This window comes from Garra rufa, chromosome 22, assembly GCF_049309525.1.
Source record: "Garra rufa chromosome 22, GarRuf1.0, whole genome shotgun sequence".
NCBI classification, from domain to species: domain Eukaryota; kingdom Metazoa; phylum Chordata; class Actinopteri; order Cypriniformes; family Cyprinidae; genus Garra; species Garra rufa.
Window position 1 is genome coordinate 39,149,148 of NC_133382.1, and position 17,694 is coordinate 39,166,841.

At 36.2% G+C, this 17,694-nt stretch overlaps 1 protein-coding gene across 1 annotated transcript in view; it reads left to right on the forward strand.

Moving 5' to 3' along the window:
- Positions 1 to 13,268, forward strand: part of ryr2a (ryanodine receptor 2a (cardiac)) — a 106,342-nt gene extending 93,074 nt beyond the window's left edge. Inside the window, exons 92-102 of the mRNA XM_073827965.1 lie at positions 404 to 534; positions 2,790 to 2,832; positions 2,995 to 3,128; positions 3,323 to 3,383; positions 3,984 to 4,130; positions 6,027 to 6,161; positions 9,504 to 9,660; positions 9,737 to 9,801; positions 9,906 to 10,006; positions 11,951 to 12,002; positions 12,094 to 13,268. Of these exons, the coding sequence (XP_073684066.1) occupies positions 404 to 534; positions 2,790 to 2,832; positions 2,995 to 3,128; positions 3,323 to 3,383; positions 3,984 to 4,130; positions 6,027 to 6,161; positions 9,504 to 9,660; positions 9,737 to 9,801; positions 9,906 to 10,006; positions 11,951 to 12,002; positions 12,094 to 12,189 (1,122 nt within the window). The 3' untranslated portion in view covers positions 12,190 to 13,268. The remainder of the gene's footprint in view (positions 1 to 403; positions 535 to 2,789; positions 2,833 to 2,994; positions 3,129 to 3,322; positions 3,384 to 3,983; positions 4,131 to 6,026; positions 6,162 to 9,503; positions 9,661 to 9,736; positions 9,802 to 9,905; positions 10,007 to 11,950; positions 12,003 to 12,093) is intronic.
- Positions 13,269 to 17,694: the final 4,426 nt, after the last annotated feature.

A 17,694-nucleotide genomic window follows, 5' to 3' on the forward strand; every position in this document is an offset into this window, starting at 1 on the left:
GCATGATCAAACTCAAACTCTTTTATGTATTAGTGGTTTCTACATGTCTCCTGAAGTTAGATGGTTTCTTGCTCTCAGCGGTCGGTAATTCACACACAACACATTGCGGTTGCCGTTTGACAGATCATATGACCTCAACTATGATATTATTCACACGAGGCACTGGATCTAATTTCCTAATAATGAAAGCGAGGCATACAGTTTCATTTATGCTAACGAAATCCAGTTATTGAAACAATAAACCTGCCAGATTTACATGAAAGATGAAATGCCCAGCAGCATCAGTTTAAAGAGGTTTTAATAAACGCTCCAATTATTATTGTAAAGAGCCTTTAATAGAAAGCAGAAAGCAGAGAGCTGTGGTGATTGATAGTGCTTCATCAGACTGGTGTTTCTCCTCAAGGTTCCTCTGGTGATTTTCAAGCGTGAGAAGGAAGTGGCTCGGAAGCTGGAGTTTGACGGTCTGTACATCACCGAACAGCCGTCGGAGGACGATATTAAAGGCCAGTGGGACAGACTGGTCATCAACACACAGTGAGTGACAGACGAGGCTCATGGGTAATGGGGTCGTTCTCACCTAAACCGATTGCAGTCAGGAACATTGCGGTAATGAGGCGACCCCGTGATGGAGGACAGAGCAAAAATACTGCACCGTTTTACACCGTAATAAATGAATGCGCTGTTTCTGCACTGGACTCAAGCAGCGGCGCACGACGGGACAAAACTGACTCACTCCCATTATAATCAGTGAGCTTTACTGCACTGGAAGCTCCCATTGAGCATCTGTTTTTGTTTTTGATGCCTCTTTAATGGGTTTGTGCAAGGTGCTTAAAGTACTTGAATTTGACTTTTTGAAATTTAAGGCCTGGAAAACCCTTGAAAATAGCAGTATTCCTGAAGAGGTACTTAAAAAGCTCTTGAGTTATTGAAAGACATCTATGAAATAAGTGTTTAAATTTGTCAATAAGCACATCTGTTTATGCAGAATTCCTGCAATTCGAAACACATCACAGCCTTTTCACTTATTTCAGTTGTTGTGCTGACAGTGTTGTGTAAACATAGATGAAGATGCAAAAAGAGGAACAGATGAACCAAATCAATTGAGTCATTTACGCTGGAACCACTCCGACTGATTTAAACTCGTGACTTCACCGGATTCAAACTCACGAAAACCAGAGAAAAAATAAAAGAGTCGTTCATTTTTTTAATTTTGACATCACTTGTAACGATTTTAAACAATGTTTCATATTGGGACTTCAGATCGCATATCGTGAATCATTTGATTAAGATCTATAAGCAAAATTCCGATTGAGGTCAAATGATTTGCAAATCATTATTCAGATCTGGACTTCAGAGCATGGATCACAAACCATTTGATTTAGATCAGAACCTCGGTGCGGATCGCTAATAATTCGATTCAGATCAGGACTTTCATTTGTTTCGGATCAGGATTTTGGAGGAATTTCGAAAAACAATAGAAAACATCAAAACATGAAGGCAGTGCAGTTATAAAAAGAAAACAAAAAAAAGAAAGTATACACAAGTCAAATCCCTTAGGAAACTTAACTGTGGTTTCACTAAAAGTGTAGTATACTTTGTAATACTTTAGTAGTAATAATTAGCATGTGCTTCACTTTCTTTTTGACGTTTTTATTAGTATATCTTTGTTTATCAATTTTTTTTTTTTTAGAATTTAAAATAAAAGACATTAAGGACTTCATCTCTGACTGAAGTCCTTGAAAATCAAATAATAATGCTTGAAAAGTCCTTGAAAGTCCTGGAATTTCATTTTACAGTATCTGTATTTATGAACCTTTCTTTTCCCTGTACCTCTAAAATCATTTTCACATCATCCAAGAGAGGACGCACGTTTTTGTTTTGATTCAGGTGGTCATACTTGGGATTTCACATAATGCGAAACATTATATTAAAACATTTAAACAGTTTAAATCATTAGTAATACATTAAATGTGCATTTAAAATGTAGGTATTAAAGACACTGTTTTTATTTACATACAGTATTATAGTAATATAATTCCATTCATTGAATCAGGATTTCCCAAATTAGGCTTCATGAGATTGAAAAAGAAACACTAATGCTGAATTTAAATAAAAAGTGATAGTTAAAAATAATAAATGTAAACAATGGTTTTATTTTAATTAGGGCTGGGACACGATTAATCGCGATTAATCGCATCCAAAATAAAAGTTTATGTTAACATACTAAATGTGTGTTTACTGTGTATATTTATTATGTATATATAAATACACACACATACATGTAAAGCCTTTAAAAAATACTTATATGTGTGGATAGTTATATTTGTATTTAATTTAGATTATATATAGAATTATAAATATTTTATTTATTTTAATTTAATTTTTATTTTCAGTTTTCTTTAATATACATGTTTGTGTGTGTATTTATACATACATTATATATACACACAGTAAACACACATTTAGTATGTTAACATAAACTTTTATTTTGGATGCGATTAATCGCGATTAATCGTGTCCCAGCCCTAATTTTAATAAAATGAAAATGTTTAAAATAGAATAAAAGGTATAGCTGACTGAAACATTGTTGAAATTAGATTCTGTAAAAAAAAGGCAGTTAAAACATTGATTTTGTAATCGTAATGTGCACATGTATATTTCTAGTGTCAGGACTGGAGTTTATAATACGTTTCTAAGTCAGTCTCCACTGCTATTGTTTCATGAGGATCGCTGTGATTTATGAATGTGTTTCTGTGATCTAAAGATGAAAATTCATCTCTGTCTCTCAGGTCCTTTCCAAACAATTACTGGGATAAATTTGTGAAGCGGAAGGTGAGTTTAGAAACATTTGCACATATTCAGACAGATGACCAGCTCTGATAAAGACCATCACTGTGTGTGTGTGTGTGTGTGTGTGTGTGTGTGTGTGTGTGTGTGTGTGTGTGTGTGTGTGTGTGTGTGTGTGTGTGTGTGTGTGTGTGTGTGTGTGTGTAGGTGATGGATAAGTACGGAGAGTTTTACGGACATGATCGGATCAGTGAGCTGCTGGGGATGGATAAGGCTGCGCTGGACTTCAGTGATGCCCATGAGAAAAAGAAACCAAAGAGGGACAGTTCACTGGCTGCTGTGTGAGTTGTTCTTCACTAACAAGAACAACAACTGTTTGATTGAATTTACACGAACCGTTAGTTCAGCTCATCCTGCAGGGGGCAGTAATGTGTAACCATCAACACCACATTAATAAGCAATCTCTAATCATAAATGAGTTTTCAAGCGTTGCTGATTTGACTAATGAATTCAAGCGTTCCCTCTTTATTTCCAGACTGAACTCCATCGATGTGAAGTATCAGATCTGGAAGCTGGGTGTCGTCTTCACTGATAACGTCAGTACCTGCTCCTCATGTGTGTGTGTGTGTGTGTGTGTGTGTGTGTGTGTGTGTGTGTGTGTGTGTGTGTGTGTGTGTGTGTGTGTGTGTGTACAGTAGTGTGTGTGTGTGTGTGTGTGTGTACAGTAGTGTGTGTGTGTGTGTGTGTGTGTGTGTGTGTGTGTGTGTGTGTGTGTGTGTGTACAGTAGTGTGTGTGTGTGTGTGTGTGTGTACAGTAGTGTGTGTGTGTGTGTGTGTGTGTGTACAGTAGTGTGTGTGTGTGTACAGTAGTGTGTGTGTGTGTGTGTGTGTGTGTGTGTGTGTGTGTGTGTGTGTGTGTGTGTGTGTGTGTGTGTACAGTAGTGTGTGTGTGTGTGTGTGTGTGTGTGTGTGTGTGTGTGTGTGTGTGTGTGTGTGTGTACAGTAGTGTGTGTGTGTGTGTGTGTGTGTACAGTAGTGTGTGTGTGTGTGTGTGTGTGTACAGTAGTGTGTGTGTGTGTACAGTAGTGTGTGTGTGTGTGTGTGTGTGTGTGTGTGTGTGTGTGTGTGTGTACAGTAGTGTGCTGGTTTAATCAGGTCTGATCTGGTTTGTGTGATGATGATGATGTGTCCTGCAGTCGTTCCTGTATCTGGCGTGGTACATGAGCATGTCCATCCTCGGACACTACAACAACTTCTTCTTTGCCGCCCACCTGCTGGACATCGCCATGGGCTTCAAGACCCTCAGGACCATCCTGTCCTCCGTCACACACAACGGCAAACAGGTACCGATCGCTAACTGAACTATCTATCTCCAGCAAAAGACGCCTTCAACACACTGCAAAAAAATGCCTTTCTTACTTAGATTTTTCGTCTTGTTTCCAGCAAAAATCTTAAACCAAGAATGATTTTCTTGTTCAGAAAAAACAAGTCAAAATTAGGTGCGTTTTTACTTGAAACAAGCGAAATAATCTGCCAATGGGGTAAGAAAAATAAGCTTGTTTTCTGTTTGAAAAAAGATGTGTTTGCTCACCCCATTGGCAGATTATTTAGCTTGTTCTAAACAAAAGCTCACTTCATTTTGACTAGTTTTTTTCTGAAAACAAGAAAATAATTTTTACTCGTCTAGAAAATCCTCCTTGATTTAAGAATTTTTAGATATTTTGAAACAAGACAAAAAGCTAAGTAAGAAAAGCATTTATTGCAGTGCATTTCTGACATTATCAGTTTATTTGCATATAGAAAATGGTAATAAATATTAAACTGTGTCAGAGCTAATTCGTCTTGATAATGTCAGATAACTTTGATAGAAATGCATGTAATGGATTATAATGAACCAAAAATTCGGACAACTGTTAGTATGACAAAATTCACATCATTGTGACCACAAAACCAGTCATAAGTGTCAATTTTTCTAAATTGAGATTTATACACCATCTGAAAGCTGATGTGTGGTTTGTTAGGATAGGACAATATTTGGCTGAGATACAACTATTTAAAAATCTAAAATCTGAGAGTGCAAAAAATATAAATATTGAGAAAATCGCCTTTAAATTTGTTTAAATGAAGTTTTAGCAATGCATATTACTAATAAAAAATTACATTTTGATACATTTACAGTAAGAAATTTACAAAATATCTTCATGGAACATTATCTTTACTTAACAGTAAAAGTGATAAAATGTATCATTTTGACCCATACAATGTATTTTTGGCTATTGCTACAAATATAGCTGTGCTACTCAACACTGGTTTTGTGCTCCAGGGTCACAATTATCAATTCTTTGTTGACCAATTACCAAGCAATGCTTAATTTTGTTCAGTCTGTGGTGGCATTAGCAAGTAAAGAAAAACCACTTCAGCAAAACATGGTCAGATGAAAGTGTCTAAATAATTTTTGGTCCCGAATTTTTATCAATATTACAGCTAGTCCACTGTATGAAGAATTTTTCAGTATAATATGTCTTTATTTTGTTTTCCTCACTTACGTAGATAAACTACACTGCAAAAAATGCTTTTCTTACGTAGACTTTTTGTCTTGTTTCCAGCCAAAATATCTAAAAATGCTTAAATCAAGAAGGATTTTCTAGACTGGTAAAAATTATTTTCTTTAGTACAAGTTAAAATTAAGTCTGTTTTTGCTTAGAACATGCAAACTAAACAGAAAACAACATTATTTTTCTTACCCCATTGGTAGATTATTTGGCTTGTTTCAAGCAAAAACACTTAATTTTTACTCATCTAGAAAATCTTTCTTGATTTAAGAATTTTTAGATATTTTGGCTGGAACAAGACAAAAAAATCTAAGTAAGAAAAGCATTTTTTTTCAGTGTATATAAAATATCAAAAATGATATCTGGTGTCTGAATCATTGTTGGTTTGACTGTATCTGTCTATCTGTCTGTATTATATCTGTCTGTCTGTAAGATCTTTTTAATTTAGTTTTTTGTTTGTTCAGTGTGTTAATGCATCATTTTAATAACTCAAGGTTTTAATATATGCTCTGCTTACTCTTTAGAGACACATACAGCTGTATTGAAAAGCTTAATATATCCTAACTGAGAAATTAAAAAAACATTGCAAAATGGCCCCTGAGGGCCTCACAGTTTGAGACAGTCTGATGATTATTCTTGATTACTGAGAACACACACATATGAGCTGAATTAACTGTGTGTGTGTAGCTGGTCCTGACGGTGGGTCTGCTGGCGGTGGTGGTGTATCTCTACACTGTGGTGGCTTTCAACTTCTTCCGTAAGTTCTACAATAAGAGTGAAGATGGAGAATCGCCAGACATGAAGTGTGACGACATGCTAACGGTGAGCTAGTAAATACCACACCACCAGTGTCTGAATGCTGTTTCTTTCATATGAAGATTTTTATAGTAACTGCTAATGAGGTTAAATCCTGGTTTATCTGTGATTAATCACAATCTCTCTGGAATCACTAATAGCTCATTATCCAAGGCTCTACGCTTACTTTTATTTTCAGGAGCACCTTCAAATCGATTCATTGTATTTTTCTTACTTTATTAAAAGTATGACATGTTTTATGTCAAAAAAAACTTCATTAGCTTTTTAAAATAGAATAAGAACAAGTAAAATAAGTAGTTACCAATCAAATGAAATCAGTATTAACAAAATTAATTTGCACTACAGAGGTGGCACAGAAGAGCACAAAAGTGGTCATAAGTGTATTTTCAGACATTTAACGAGGCTGGGAGTTGGCATGAGTGCAATTAAATTTATAAATTAATGTTTTAAATATAAAAAATTTGAATATAGAAATATTAAATGATTTAAATAACTGAAAATACCCTTTAAAAATTTAACTAAATCTGCCAGTAGGTGGCGACAAGCCACGAGTTAATTACTGATTCATTCATTCATTTGATTCGTGCGAACGGCTGATTTATTCAGGAATAACGCAAGTGACTGTCTTTATGAATGCGTGATTGAATCATTGACTCGCTAGATTCATTTAAAAACTTCTTGTTTATTAAACTGTTGTATTAAATCAATAGCACATTTGCAAACTCCCTAAATAATTATTAAAAGCTGTCACTCATCTTAGTTCATCGCAGTCTCACACAGTTCCATTAAAATAATCAAAGCTCATGCAGTATGAATAAAAATCTCAACAGCATCTCAGATACCAGGGTCTGCAAACATCAGAGATCTCATGATTGATTTTTTTCAGATCTAGTGCCTCATTGAGTGTGTTTCTCCTAAGAGATTGTAGGAGACGTGAAGCACATAATAAAACGAGACGTAACTGAGATGTTCTCTGTGGTCCTCAGTAGAGCTCCTGATGAGATCAGAGGACATTGAGCTGGACACTTGACCTTCACCTCTGATATTTAGTGTGTGCTGTGATTCCCTGCGCTGCGTTTAATTGGTTGCGTGTGGTTAAATGTGTTCTTGAGATGAGAACATGACTGCTGCTGCTGCCATCGCTCATTTGTGACGTTAGTGCTGTTGCTAAGCACAGACGACCGGACGGTCATTAGGACTGAAGCGCATTAACGGCCGGAGCAGTCAGATAGAACAACAGACTAATTAACAAACTAAACAAACCCAGAGAGAGAGAGAGAGGCTGGTGTTATTCATCAGATTCATAGGAACGTGTCTTTTAATGTTTAAAGATGTGTTTTTATGACACGTTCATGTTAATAAATCATTTTTATTGTTTTTAATAAAACTGCAAAAATGCTTTTTTCTTCGATTTTTTTTCTTGTTTTTAGCCAAGAATTTTAAATTTCAGTCAAGAAGGATTTTCTAGATGAGGAAAAATTGTCTTGTTTTGAGAAAAAGTTTCAGTTTTTCTGCTTAGAACAAGCCAAATGATCTTATTTCAAACCGAAACCCCATTGGCAGATTATTTTGTATTAAGCAAAAACTCACTTAATTTTGGCTTGTTTTTTTAACAATACAATCATTTTGACTTGTCTATAAAATCCTTCTTGATTTAAGAATTTTTTTACATATCTTGGCTGGAAACATGACAAAAGTCTAAGTCTAAGTTTTTTGCAATGTGAAAATGATTGTAAAATGCTTTATTATTATATTATTATATAATTGTAAATTATAAATGCTCTAAACTGTTATAATTATTATTATTCTAATAGAGAATGTAATGGAGAAGTCAGGTTTATGAGGAAGGTGTTTGACGGACTCGTGCCCAGAGCTGTGAAAGGACGTGTGTGTGTGTGTGTGAGCTTTAATCCGCTGTGAAGCAGCCACCCGTGCAAAGCCATTTCTCTGTTTCCTTCCTGTTTTTGTCTGTCTTTTGGTGCTGTGCTCCAGTCTGTCTCTCTGTCTCTGCTCCTAATAAGGGAAGACAGTTGGACTGAAAGAGAAGTGTTTGTCACTTTAGTCTCACATCCAAACACTTCCAGCTGCGCAGATCGCTGTCAGTGTGTATGTGTGTGTTTCCACAGGCATTAAGTGTTTAATTAAAGCGGTAAGTCACTGGATGTCACGAGTTACAGTGATTTGAGCATATTTTACATGAGATGAAGCCGTATCTGAAACCCAGGGTTGTTGTAGTTAACTAAAACTGAAACCATGATGAAAACATTTTTGTTACTTGAAATAAAATAAACTTTAACTTAAAATTTGCCAAGGCAGCATTTCTCATTGTTGTTTAAACTGATGAACTAACATAACTAAAACTAAAATTGAAATAAAAAATGAATAAAAATGACAGTATATATGTATACGGGTCAAAGATGTTAAGATGTCCACGTCAAAAGAAATTTACAAAAGTGATTTTATGTTCATCAAAAGCAGATTAAATGTCCGTAAAGTGTACTTTCAAGGTTTCAAATAAGATTTCAGAGAATGAAATGTCAAAATTTGGTTGAAATAATGTTACATTGTCATTCAGTGCAACACAATATTCATGTAAAAATTCTGAAAAATGTATGCTTATTCTGACTTGTACATATTAAAATACATAAAAGAATAAGGGAGCATATTAAATTTCATTGTGTTTTTAATGAGTAAAAAATTCTTACTGACAAATGGGCAAAACCTAGGATAGTGGGAAAAAAAATAAAAATGTAGAATTACAGTGAATTAGTATTTAGGGGTAAAAGTAATTAATTTTTTAATATGTCATAAATACATTTTTTGTTGTAAAAAAAAACCTTGCCTGACAAGGTTGTTACACTGAATCACATTTTAGTGAGTGTCTTCTGTAAATAAGGGGGAAATCTATGACATTCATTTTTGGATCAGAAAAACAAAAACAAAAATGCAATTAAATTAAACATTTTTTTGCATAAACAACAATTTAAAGCATTATTATGCTTATTGTTTTAATGCTTAAACCTTCGTCTTTGACCCATATTTGACCCATAACATTAAAAAAAAATGAAGACAACAACTCCCATGATTCCACACTCAATCAGGGCATCAAAAAACTACACTTTAGTGTCTTTGTTTGTTTTGAATATGTGCCCTCTAGTGGCGAACGCACATATTGTGCCTTTAATTTCCTGTTTATTGCTGCGAAGCTGTATTTAAACAATCTGTGTTGTGTAAAGCACTATAGAAATAAATGTGACACCTGATTTTACAGTCAGAACAGAACATTATTGTTCTGTAAATTACAGTATGCTAATATTACCCGTGATATTATTCTGTGTATGTGTGCAGTGCTATATGTTCCACATGTACGTTGGCGTTCGGGCCGGCGGCGGCATCGGTGACCAGATCGAAGATCCGGCTGGTGATGAGTATGAGATCTATCGCATCATCTTTGACATCACCTTCTTCTTCTTCGTCATCGTCATCCTCCTGGCCATCATTCAGGGTGTGTATCTGAGTGTGTGTTTGTGTGTTTTGAAGTGTGTTTGCTGTATCTCATGTGAGTGTGTGTGTGTGTTTAGGTCTGATCATCGATGCGTTTGGTGAGTTGAGAGACCAGCAAGAGCAGGTGAAGGAGGACATGGAGGTGAGACACACACTCAACTCTTGATGTGAAGTGTGTGTGTGTGTGTGTGTGTGTGTGTGTGTGTGTGTGTTTGATGAAACACATGCATGTTTTTCCTCCTGCAGACGAAGTGCTTCATCTGTGGGATTGGAAACGACTACTTCGACACGGTTCCTCACGGCTTCGAGACGCACACGCTGCAGGAACACAACCTGGCCAACTATCTGTGAGTCCTGCTGCTCCATTAACACTCACACATGCAGCTCCAGATTGAATTATTCTGTCCTCAAGTGATTTACCTGTGGAGAGTCAAAGACAAACAAATAAATGAGATACACGATCAATACAGAGACCAGACGAGCCGCCTTTGGCAAATAAACACAAGTTAGCACATTATTTAAACAGCATACTTTGTTAAAAAGTTTCTTGTTCATTAAGGTCATTTTTGCTCATTTGTTTGGTTAAATTGGATCATTGATGATCAGACATGTAAGCAATAAGGTACGAGAGGCCGTGCTGTATCATGAATAAATCACGGCTGAGTGAAGGGCGTTGTTAGGCACGACGCGAAGCGGAGTGCCTGCAACCCCTTCAGCCGTGATTTATTCATGATACAGCACGGCCTCAAGTACCTTATTGCTTTTATAAAACGGTTACCACACAATAAAAATATTAAAATCAAAAATATATATTAATTTATATATATTAAGTTGTACGTTTTCATAAAGTAAAATCATTAACTGCCTTCCGCTGTAAAAAGTAGTCCCTAACTGCTGCAGCTGTGTTTACGTTGCTAAGGGTGGTTGCTAAGGGGGTTCAATGATACACAAAACCGTTGAGTGAAGCGGTCATAGCAGTGCCGTATCATGAATACCACACAGCTGCTGACCAATCAGAATTAAGGAATGGAACTAACCGTTTTATAATTATTGGTTAATAAAATAGGATTAGGTACATAAAGGGTATTTGTGTTATTGAACATATTTAAGTATTGCAGGTTTGTGTCATATTCTGAGTTTGCATTTCAGTTTTTATTCATGAGGAATACTCAATCTGATGAGTAAATGCATGTGCACATTTAGTCTAGAGCTACAGTAAATACATGGAAAACATTATTTGAAAACAGTAACAGTACGTTTATTTAAATGTATTTTATTTATAAAAGTTTATTTTTCTTTTAAAATAAAAAGTAATGATTTACGTTACTAGTTACTAGGGATGCAACGATATCAAAATCCCACGGTATGCGATAATATTGCAATATAAAGTATACGATACACTTATTGCCATATAAAAAAAAAGACAAAATCTGTACATGTTAAAGTAAAATTTTTCTATCTAATGCACTTTGAGAGCTCACTGCAGGCAAAACCAGTTTTTTCATGCACCTGTCAAGTTTGAGGTTTTGGGCTTTTTGGTGTTTCCTAAAGTGTTTCTTCAGACTAGTGGAACAAAAGACACTGTTAAGTGTTTCTTTATAGCACTTTATCTATTTGTGTCAATATATTTCAGTTACAATACATATTTTCTCAAAACGAGTTTTTTCTCCTACACTGAGCCATAAATCTCCACTTCAGGAGCACTTACACACACCACACTTTACATTTATTCCTGTCTATATCCTGAAGGTTTTTACAGAAGGATTTGTTCATATATGATTTGCTTGATTTTATTCCCTCTAAAATGGTTAAAAAAAAAAATACATTGTTTTCTGTCTAAGTTTTTTTCTTAAAGGGTCAAAATGAGACCCAAACTCCCCTGTAAAAACTTTTGACTCTAATATGTAAAGAAAATGAAACAAGAATTTTGAAACTGACTTCATCCAGTGTTTAGATTTTTGTAGTAGAAATGTATGCAAATTGGCTCATATTTCATTAAACGATGGCTCATTTGCATATTTAAACCTAACATTTGAGAAAACTTTAATACACAAAATGTTTGCAATTATCAACTGAGTAACTAAGGTGATAACTATTCATTGTTTTACCCTGTTCACCTGCAGTGTCTTATCTTAAGAAAGCTGATGGGTCATAAATGTTGAGGACAAATACATAACCTCCAAATATATCTACATAAGCCAGCGCTTGCTCTGTCTGGTATGCATTGCTCATAATGCTAACATGTTCTGTCAGGCAGGTGTGGTGATGTGTGTTTGTCTGTGTCTTTGCAGATTTTTCTTCATGTATCTCATCAACAAGGATGAAACAGAGCACACAGGCCAGGTATTTCCCATCATCCTCTCTCATTAGTTCTCATGTGTTCCAGAAACATTCATCACGTCCGGCTCAACACACACTCTTATCTGTCTTTCAGGAGTCGTACGTTTGGAAAATGTATCAGGAACGTTGCTGGGAATTCTTCCCCGCTGGCGACTGTTTCCGGAAACAATACGAGGACCAGCTCAATTAACACACTCAAACACACACACGCACACACACACACACACACACACACACACACACACACACGGATGGCTCTTACAGTGGCGATTCTCTCAGCTGGAACGCTTTCGACACACAGTGGACATATGAAGTTTGTCGCCGCACTTTCCTGCCGTCCGCCGCTTCTTCATTCCATCACTGAACTCACAGACTGATTGAAGAGGAGGGGAGCAGGACGTCGTGAAGGAGGACGAGCCAACGCCGCACGCTTCTGGAGACGGGGATCCGGTGCCTTATGCAAGACGAAGACGAGCCGGAGCGAGCGCTGGAACCCCTCAGGACTCCCATCTTCTCCTCCGCTGATCCGTTTCTTGCTTTGTTTTCCGTTCTTTCGGTAATGCACCCATGCAACAGCAGAGTTACTCTTTATATAGTCGAAAAAATCTTTCATTGCATGTTTATTATGCAAGTTTAAGGAAAACATTTGAAACGTAAAGACGCAAGCCGATCTATATCACACCTGCGGTTTTCTAGGTTTAAGAACATTTAAGGTGTCTCTGTCCTGTCGCAGTATATCCATGTCCATCGCTGGAGAAAAAATGCATTGGCACTAGATTTAGTTTGACGCAGAAGCAATACCCATTCAGGGAGTCCACCCTACACGCTACGCCCCATACAGGAGCCGACATCGCCGTTTCCCCGCAGGAGCTCAACTCACGCTTCATGACCGCAGAAACACGAGCACGTCGCGCACAGACTCACCAAAGGCCTGCGGGATCGCCAGACATTCCCCATCCTTCAGGAAACCACTGCACTTTCTTTCATAGCCATGACGAAGACCAGATGCTTTTCTTATTTGTTCTATACGAAACAATGTGAATCATTGCAATAACAACAAATGGGCTAAAAAAAACCAGCCGCAACTATGTGAGAGAAATTTTGCTCATGTAAAGAATTTTGATAACAAAAAAAAAAAAAACCTCATCGGAAAATAACCTGTCAGACTTCAGTGTACCGTGTCGAGTTGTGCGCATATAACTGTGTGTGATCTGTAAAGGGAACTCAAAGACTTGCATGATTTTGACAAATAAAGCCATTATTTATTGATGCTTGTAGGTGAGGATGTGCTTACGATGACAGAAACGTCCATCTTCGGGTGATTTGCTCCTGCGGACGCCACTGAATGAATGAAAGCGCATGGAGATAATCATTTATTTCACAAACCTTTTTGCTGAAAGTGTGCAGTGAAGATTCATCTTTGGCCTAAACATGAAGGTAAAAGACCAACTTATGCTCATGTTTGTCAGGTCTTTTCAAGTGTCTGGCCTCCTTCACGACACACGAGCAGAATTAACCCTCAGAATCTGGACTATTTTCACATTCTCTGGCCGTTTGAACACGTACTGTAGGATCGCTATTCTATAAAGCAGTCATAACTTAATAGTTTGCAACCATATTGCATCTGATCAGCAACTTCTCAGTAATTAAAAGTTATTCCTATAATATTACTGCATTTTTATTAATTAAGAAATTCTATAAAATAAATTATGATGCAAATTTTGTTGCTTTTGTCTAATATTGCTGAGAAATTTTATTTGAATATACCACTGTGTGAAATGAAAATTGTATGAAAAAAAATTACACCGCAAAAAATGCTTTTCTTACTTAGATTTTTTTTTGTCTTGTTTCCAGCCAAAATATCTAAAAATTCTTAAATTAAGAAGGATTTTATAGATGAGTAAAAATTATTTTCTCGTTTTCAGGAAAACAAGTCAAAATGAGTTGTGAGTGAGTTTTTGCTTAAAACAAGCCAAATAATCTGCCAATGGGGTAAGCAAAAAAAAAATCTAATTTCAAACTAAAAACAGGATTTTTTTTTACCCTATTGGCAGGGTATTGGCTATTGTTTTTTCTGAAAACAAGACAATCATTTTTACTCGTCTAGAAAATCCTTCTTGATTTAAGAATCTTTAGATATTTTGGCTGGAAACAAGACTAAAAATCTAAGTAAGAAAAACATGTTTTGCAGTGTAGTGGTATTAACTGTTGGAATGAATGGAATTTAATTAAAATACTTAAAATTAATAACTCATGATTGCTTTAAAACAGTTGAAATTTTTTAAAACCTACAGGTTTTTCGTGCTAAAATGATTAATCAATAGACAGACATATTCACGTTTATCAACAAAATTCAGTCCAAAAAGTGTGGGAGATATGGTGAAAAGGTCGAATATATTTTATAAAAAGTTTTTGACATTAATATAACTTGATAGAAAGTTTATGAAATATAAATAAACACATTTTGAGGGTCTTAAAGCATTTGTGAAATTTCATTCCCTTATTAAAAGCAATGCTTTTTTTTTTATTGTATGTCTGTCTTCCGGGTCAAAATGGACCTGAATGCATTATGAGTAAAGGTTGCATCTTTTATTACACAGGTTGAGTTGAGTGTGTTTCAGGAGCTGCTGGCTGTGAATCTACAGCAGTCTGAGCTTTGAAGAAAAAGGTACGCGGTGCACAATCAAACACCACAAGACGTCCACGTGATTACGGCGCTCACAGTGTTTCAAAAGAACAGGAGAAATCCTGTTTTCCGTGATTATGAGCCCGTTAAAATGTTGGCTTTCAAAGCATGTCTCTAGCGACTGCGAATAAATGTGAAAAACTTGTTTATCTTCTGAACTGGGAGTGAATCCAAACAAAGAGCCCATCTGATTCCAAAGAGCCACTTTTGGTGAAGCCATTTCCAAACGCAATCAGCTCGCTGGATGTTCCGGGGGAAAAGAGCTCCTGCTGGATTTGTTTCGAACGTCCTGTGAAGACTGTGGCTGTAGATCACCATATGTTCATATGTTCAGAGCAACCGTAGCCCAATATTGAGAGATCCTCACCTGTGCTGCAGCGCTTCAGAGACGCACAATGAAGGCGTTTTATCTGAATGCAAAGCCCAGACGTGGCCGTCAGCATGAGAAATCGCTTTATATTCAAGATGTGGAAACTAATAATTTTCCTGTCCTCCAGCTAACTGCAGAAAATCATCATCTGTTGATCAAAGCGTGTCGTATCTCACAGCGGATCTTCTTTTAGAATATTCTGTACGATGAACAATTGCTATCTGTTTGGCAGATCCAGATGGAAGCGAAAGCTTCTGGATAATATGGCCTGGATATTTAAGATGTGATGATTAGAGGTTAAGGATGAGTTGGTTTATTCAGATTAACCATCATAACTGATCCCGACGCTTCATTTATGGCAACCGGGAACCACAGACGGCTGACCTCTGACCTCTGCAGCGCTTCATTACCCTTAACGATAAAGCTGTCAGCGTTAGATCATATTTAAGCGGTTGACCTGTCCTCCTGGCGTCTGTGTGTGTGCTGGATGTCTTTCAGGCAGATGAAGTGTTTCTGTGGCGTCTGAAGAGGCTCGGCGAGGAGCGGTGCTCTGAAGCACATGATTGGTTTGATTGTCCACTTGATTAAAGGATGAAAGTCCCTTTGAGCGAGCGTCCGGTGCGTCTTTCTGCAGGTTTAAATCCGTTTGAACGTTTCTGTTCTGCTCCGGTCAGCCATCGGCGGCTTTCATGAGGAACTGAACCGATAACAGAAAACATCCTTATCTCACTCCGGCTGTCTGTCTCTGTTGTCTTTAGCTGTTTAAACGTCTGTCTGACATATACTCACTTTACACTGTTGTTGTCATTGATAGTGCTTTTTATATCATGTATTATATGTGACTCTTGAACCACAAAACCAGTCATAAGTCCATTTTTTTTATTAACCAATTTACAGTGACTTGCAAAAGTATTCATACCCCTTCATTTTTTTCACATTTTGTAGCAGCATTGTGTTAAACTGCTTTAAACTAGTTTTTCCCCACATCAATTTACACTCAATACACCATAATAATGACAAAGCAAAAACTAGATTTACAAATTCATTAAAAATAAGTAGATTGCATAAGTATTCACACCCTTAACTCAGTCCATAGTTGAAGCACCTTTACAGCCTCAAGTGTTTTTGGGTCTGATGTGACCATTTTTGCATATTTTGCTCTGATCTGCATTTTCAGCTGTTAGACCTTTTCTGAGAGGTGTGTGTCTTTCTAAATCAGACTCATTCAAATGAATTTGCCACAGTTTAACTCCACTCCAAGTGTAGGAACATCTAGAAGCAATATGAATGCTCCTGAGATACATTTCCAGTGTTCCAGAAAAGGGTATGAATACTTATGCAACGGGATCTTTTCAGTTTTTTATTTTTAATAAATTTGCACAAATGTTAAAGACCTATGTTTAGCTTTGCCATTATGGAGTAGGGAGTGTAGATTGAAGTGGGAAAAAAGTAATTTAAAGTAGTTTAACATAAGGCAGCAACATAACAAAATGTGAAAAAAATGAAGGGGTATTTATAATTTCGCAAGGCACTGTAATCCCACCCGTACAAAAGATAACTGCACAAAAAATGTGCAGTTTCACATGATTAGTGCAAACTGTCACATGACCAGAGCAGTTTATTTCCTGTTTGCACCATGAGACGATGATGGAGGCATCAAAGCTCCAAAACATAAGGCTAGTAAAGTATGTTAACATAAAGATATGACAAAGATTTTTGGTGCACATTCTCTCTAAGGTGTCTAGTATTAATATATATTCACATATATTCAGATTTGTTGAGTGTTGAGTAAACATGTTGTTCTCGGTGGGATAACAGTCAACTTAGGTTTACAATATAAATCCAATGCAGTTGTTAGTGAAGATTGCACTAAAATGTTGCAATGACAAATATTGCACTAAATCTAAAGTTCAAATGTTACAAATTGGTTACAATATTGATGTTGCAATACTGCTAGCACTAATACAACAATTTGGTGATATATTTGATTTGAATGATTTTGAAATAAATTGATGATAATATTTGTTTGTCTTTTATTTCAGTGTTCATATCAGTGTTGTATAAGGCTTTTTTATCCATAATAGTAACCCTAGAATGTGATCAAACAGTTTAAAATAGCTGGGCTAAGATATATAACCATTTTTAAGACTGGAGAAATATGTTCATTCAAGACACACATTATCCCACCGCTCACAATTGTGACCGACTATAAAACACTAAAAAAAAAAAAAAGCTTTATACACCATATGAAAGCTGAATAAATAAGCTTTATAATATTTGGCTGAGTTACAACTATTTGAAAATCTGCAATCTGAGAGTGCCAAAAAAATCTAAATATTGAAAATCGCCTTTTGTTGTCCAAATCAAGTTATTAGCAATGCATATCACTAATCAAACATTTTATTTTGATGTATTTATGGAAGAAAATTTACAAAATATCTTCATGGAGCATAATTGTAATTTAATATCCTAATGATTTTTGGCATAAAAGATAAAATATCATTTTCACCCATACAATGTATTTGTGGCTATTGCTACTTAAGACTGGTTTTGTGCTCCAGGGTCACATATAACACATAATCTGTCTTTATCCATCTGTAACTGTGGTTTTCTAGGTGTATTTTAAGTCAGCAGATGCT